At 43.9% G+C, this 6,000-nt stretch overlaps 1 protein-coding gene across 1 annotated transcript; it reads right to left on the bottom strand.

Moving 5' to 3' along the window:
• Positions 1 to 453: 453 nt before the first annotated feature.
• Positions 454 to 5,394, bottom strand: LOC123399533 (GDSL esterase/lipase At5g55050-like). Its single transcript, XM_045093931.1, has 5 exons — positions 5,092 to 5,394; positions 2,468 to 2,601; positions 2,056 to 2,313; positions 997 to 1,237; positions 454 to 910 (listed from the first exon to the last, which is right to left on the bottom strand). The coding sequence occupies exons 1-5, from the start codon at positions 5,348 to 5,350 to the stop codon at positions 684 to 686; spliced, it is 1,119 nt and encodes a 372-aa protein (XP_044949866.1). The 5' UTR covers positions 5,351 to 5,394; the 3' UTR covers positions 454 to 683.
• Between the last annotated feature and the right edge of the window lie 606 nt (positions 5,395 to 6,000).

The following is a 6,000-nucleotide window of genomic DNA, read 5'->3' as shown; positions in this document are numbered from 1 at the left end:
CATTAGGGAAGAAGACCCAATTTTATAGGGGGGAAGGAATCTGCCCGTTAACCACCCCCTCAACTCGAGCCAAAGCGGTACTACCACTCCTGGGAGCGGTACTAACGATGATAAGAGGTACTACCGCTCAGGAAAGTGAGGCCGAGCCAGAGACGAGGCAAGGCAGCTAGTACCACCCGGAGCGATAGTAACAAGCGGTAGTACCACCCGCCCAGTACTACCACAAAGTCCGAACACAAAAGTGTTCGCCCTTCCGAGAAGCGGTACAGGCCAACGGTACCAGCAGAGTAGTACCGCTCTGAGCAGTACTACCGCCGGCCCGGGCGGTACTTCCGGTGATAAAAGGTAGTACCATAACTTTCGCATACGAGGTTCGAATTGAACAAACTCAGGCTTTTTGGATTCAGGACGACAGGAACTATCCACCAGTTATGAAAATGTTAAGAAAATGCATTTACCGAAAAAGGTTTTTGCCTCACTTTATCTATAAAGCAAACCGCCAGAGCACAACAACTAACATAAGTTCAACCCACCCACACGAAGTAGCACACGACAAAAATATGGGGCATGTGTCACAAAACATATGAAAATCTTAAGAGCATGCAGTTATGAAAATGCAGTTATAGAAAATGCCCAACATGTGTCACAAAACAACAATGACTGCACAATAGGCATAACTTTGCCTACATGGCAGTGTCACAAAGCTGCCGAACATTTCTTGGTGTCACCAAGGGCGCTGAGCCGTGGAAGGCAACTTCCGTGAGCTTCTGTGCGGTGATCTCCGTGGGATGCACAAAGTCCCAGAAAATGTGGTTGGTCCGGTCTTTGCAGAGGGAGCTGGCCGGAGTGCAACTAAACATGGCATTTTTCTCCCCTAGCCCGCAGCACGCCGCATCCACCACAGCATAACCTACAGTATATATATCAAATTAACATGTGAATGATTAGTGAGCCGTTTGGGCAGTTTAACTAATTAGTGAGTCATTGGTCCCGTACCGTTTGCTTCTGGCTGCCGGATGTAGTCGAGCAATGCAGTGGATGGGTCGAACAAGGAGTAGAGCATATCCGGGTACTTGTCGCTCATGTTCCGCAGTAGGGAAGCCACCGCGATGTTGTACTGAGATGACATGTAGTTCGCTACTCCGTCGCACGCCACCTTCCCACGCAGCACCGGGCAGCACCCCAGTGGCGCTGCTCCGATGATGAACAGCCTGCGCATCCCGAGTTTGTACAGCCTCTGCAGTTCATCATTCATGACTAATGAGTAGAGTGTGATTCAGATTGCATTACAGTTACGTTGAAATTTGGAGGTGGGCTTTAGGCCCATTAAAGAATTTCAGAAAAATCTCCAAGGTCCCATGTAGGTGATGGTATGACAAGGTGGTGCGAGTTTAGTCCCACCCCGTTAGTGGAGGAGAGTTTGGACCCCTTTATAAGGGTCTCTCTTCCACATGCTATTGGAAAGTGAGAAGAGAAGGTGCCCTCGCGCACTCCTCCTCCGACGCGACACGGGTTGCGGGAATGAGCCGAGCCCATACCTACGCGCTTATTTTTGCCGGTCAGGAACGGAGAATACGTAACGGACAAGGCACGGTCCGAGACGTTGGATCGTGGCTGTTACCGACTCGGACGTGGGCTTGGCCCATGTCTCTCCACCCAGCCGCCTTTATAAGCACGCGAAGCCGATAAAAAGGCGGCAGAGGATACTGCCGCCGCCGCCGCTGCTGCTACGGCCAACTGGCCGATTGGAGGGTATGACTCGTTTATCCTCATGTTCGCATTTATCCTAGCAGTGCTACTTGTTTGCATAGATGTATCCACTATATGCGTAGTATGTGCTAGGTTAGTTCAAGATCAGTATGTCCTTAGTCTAGTCAATGCCATGCTAGTTATTATTTCGTGAATTAATATACTCGGAAAATTGCCTATTTACTCAACAAGTTATGTGCTCATGCGTCGATGCAAATTAATATAAGAGGAAGTACGTACGTATACATCAATGAAGCAAGCAAGCTTATGTAATGTAAGTAAGGATGAACCATGAAGTTTCCATACCTGCAGCTGGTCTTTCAGTGACAGAGCCAACGAGGCAACGAACTCATCAGGAGACTGAGTTGGAGGACAAGGGCTTAGCACCTGGTTCACAAGGCTTGGACGGACGTAGTTGAGTATGTCGTTGCCACCGATGGCAACGGTGAAGATCGATCTGCTCAGGTGCGCCGATGCCTGAGACTGGCCGAGCTGCTGCACCAGTGATTCATGCACCTTGGAGAATTGGCGATCGATTTGGTAGTCGAAGCTGATGCACTCACCCTGTACGTTGACGCATGCATGCATATATAATTAATTAGGAAATACGGAGTATGACATACGGGAGATGATTAAGTTTAAATATGACAAAATTAAATATATCATTAAGAAATACTATAAAATTAGGAAATATAATTAATTAGTATCTCCATTTTACCTTGTTTGTTTGATTTGATACTCCTGCACCTCCTGAAGCGAAGTTGACCCCGCTCAGATATATGGAATTGCTGCTTGGGGTGTTGCAGATGGACAGGTACGGAGGAGGGCTGCTGGGCAGCTTCAGATGTTCAGCTGTAATGGTAGGATGAAGTATAATGAGGAAAACACTTCATAGTGCATACATGTATAGTAAATATATGCATTTCCTTTAGGCTCCAAGAGGATACATGTATGCATCTAACAAATACATGTTCAAAAGAGATTTATTTGGACTCGGACTTCAATCGTGGAACACGTTAGTATAACGGTTATCCACGGTGCAGTTGAAAGTGGTAAATTCTCAGTAGAGTCTATGTATATAGCCTTAATCTAGTCTGATGTGCCGGTTGATAATAATAAAAAGATCTGAAAGATGAAGATATCACTTAAGAATAAAATATTTGCATGGTATCTTCGTTGAGGAGTCATTCTCTTATTAAAGATAACATTATTAAGAGAAATTGACATTGAAGTTCGTAATGTGTTTTCTGTCACCATGATGAGACAATAAAGCACCTGTTCTTTCAATCTAAATTGGCTCGTTCTATATGGTATGTCATCCAAATAGCATCTGACTTGTCTCCTCCTTGTAGTGTTGTCAATATTTTTGGCAACTGGTTACATGGGATTGATCACAAGTTTAAAATTCTTCTCAGAGAGCGCTTGCCATTGTCTGGTCGCTTTGGCTATGTAGAAATGATAAGATTTTTAATGGTAAAAGTTCTTCTCTTCTGCAGGTTATCTACATATGTACCGGGACGCTTCGTTTATGGTCATCTCTACAACATGTGGAGTATCGAGACCTATTTACGAAGGTGTGTACATGATTGAAGGCTACGACGAGGGATACTTTTACCCAACATGGATGACAGCATGATCTTAGGATTAGACCCCCTCCAGTTTAGGCGTCTTACAGTCATTTATTTGTATTTCATCCTTTTATATACTGTTTGTCAGACTGAACTCCGTTTGGCTGTGTGCATCCTGGTTATGCATAAACCGGGTATAATACTTCAACTTTAAATAATAAAGCGCCCCTTATGAGAAAAAAAATCTAACAAATAACTGGGTATTTGTGGTATTGTATTGTATCGTACTGCAGCGTAACAAGCATTATTAGGTTATTGGAAAATATCAGGGAATCCCTAGTACGGTTCATTATGGTCATCTTTTTTCCCCTCCCATTCGGGTCCAAATTGTGTTGATCTTCTAGTTGTTTCTGGTTTCATTCTTGTGATCCTCTAATTGTTTCTTTAACACCTTGGTCAGCGTTAGTTGAGGGAATCGTTGTTTTAATCAATTCAATCTTACTATTATTTTTGTTGTGATTAACTTTGGTCAACAATGCCATCTTCACCGAGTATTTTATTTTTTGAAACAAAATAAAAGACTTATCATATTATTAATTAAGGAAGAAGGTTGGCCGCAAGGCGGCAAATAAAAGAAGTATACAACATTAAAGATCGTGGAGGCACGAGTACCCTCATCACATTATGATCATCTCATCTCACCGGCCGAAACAGGGTATCCTCTTTAGAAATGTATAAAATGCAAAAGGTATATGTTCTTTTCCTTCGAATATGTCGTCTGATCAAAGACCAGTACTCAGGCCCAGACTAGCAAAATCTGAAGCCATGTGCGTAACAAAAAACATGAGACCCTATCTCATAAAAAATAAACTAACGACCAATTATGTGAACTAGATTAATGTTTCTCTTTCTTCTTCTTCTCTAATGCCATCGTATTATCTAAACATAAGATAAAAATGATCAATAAAATAAATTTAAAGTTAGAATGTAGCATATGTCAACTAAAAATCATGCGTCAATGTTCGGATATTAGACAAACCGTATAACTCACTTAATTTTGGGTCCTCTCTATTGAACTCTTATACTGTATTGTTTAATTGAGGAGGTAAAAATCGATCTCTAACGAAGCAACGATGCCTATCAAAAATTAACTAGAAAATTCTGTCACAAATCGATCCGACAAGGCGACTACTTCGAAATTTGGAGAGGAAGCTACGAAGGCAACAGTGGTAGTGGCATGAATCCGATCTATCTAATGAGGCGAAGTAGACGAGACGATCCTGTTTCCTATATCGAAGTAGACGTGAGTGTTGTTGCGGTCTTTAGATCGAGAGACGAGACCATCCCGATAAACTTTTGTAGTGATCCCTTTTCTTAAACCGACGATAGCGTTTTATATCATCAGTCGAGTTGTTTCCTATCTTTTAAGAAATATCGGACGAGCGTTAACACTCCTTGAGCTCGATGACCTCAACTCAGGTTCAGATACCACGTGTAGGATATTTTTTAAAAAACAAATACTATAACGTTTATAGATAAAATTTGGACCCCCTAAAATTGTGGGCCTTGTGTGGACCGTACATTTTGTACCACAACTGACCCGGCCGTGCCAGTACTAAAAAGAAAAGGTTTGAACAGAAGAGAAAGAGTCGATGGCCATTTTAAAAGGCATGAAACTATGTCTAAACTTTTTCTTAATTAATAAGATGAGGCAAAACTTTTGCCTTCGTTTCCTAATAAAAGAAAATTGGGAGGCATGTGAATACATACGCACCGACGAAGTCGACGAAGTTCTTGCCATTGCTGAATCTGCCGGTGGGCTTGCACCCCGGGTAGTCGACGCCGTTGTGCGGGAGGTCCGCCCTGAGCACCGTCGGCAGGTGGTTGTTGGTCCCGGCGTCCGCCTGCGAATCGCCGAGCACGTATAGCGCCGGGGCCAACCCCGCACCGGCTTCGCACAGCCAGCAACAATCCAGCAGGAGCAGGACACAAGGCAATCCACGAGAGACGGCCATCCCACCACCAGAACCCATTCTGACTACTCGCTAGCCACGTACTACGGACTACGGAGCGATCGCTCCTACAGTAGTATATATATACGGCGGAGAGAGAGCTGGGGTGGGGAACCCTTAACATTCAACGCGTACAGACGTCCTCGCTGTCAGCTATAACTCAAACCAGGCAGCTGTCAACCATGGCTGTAATATAAGGGCATCTCCAACAACAGTTTTAAGATCGTGTTGCGTTCATGGCATGCATGGAGGGGGAACTAGCTAGCCTCGGACGGTGGAATAGATTGGATTACTGGCAGCACTAATTTTAAATTGGCACGCAACTATGTACCTCCGTAATCCTCCAGCTTGTTCACGTTGCCGCATCTCCGCAAGTCAACTCGGAGATCGCATGCACTTCTAGCACAAAAGAATGGAACTTGCACATCACAAGGCCGCTAATGGTGGTTAAGGACAATTCAGCGTTAGGCTATAAGTGTAGACATCTTCTTTTTTATAATGACGGTAATTTATTGATTATAAGCAAGAAAGTCTAACGGATACGGTAGAGAATTAGGTTTAGACTGTGCAACACTCAATACTAGTAGAACGCCCGTGCGTTGCTACGGCCTTCGATATATAATGTCCTCTACAAGTTCAAAGTTTATTTTTTCCTCGTACGTCCTAGCATG

Source organism: Hordeum vulgare, chromosome 5H, assembly GCF_904849725.1.
Source record: "Hordeum vulgare subsp. vulgare chromosome 5H, MorexV3_pseudomolecules_assembly, whole genome shotgun sequence".
In the NCBI taxonomy this organism is placed as follows: domain Eukaryota; kingdom Viridiplantae; phylum Streptophyta; class Magnoliopsida; order Poales; family Poaceae; genus Hordeum; species Hordeum vulgare.
This window is presented reverse-complemented; position numbering and strand designations above follow the sequence as displayed.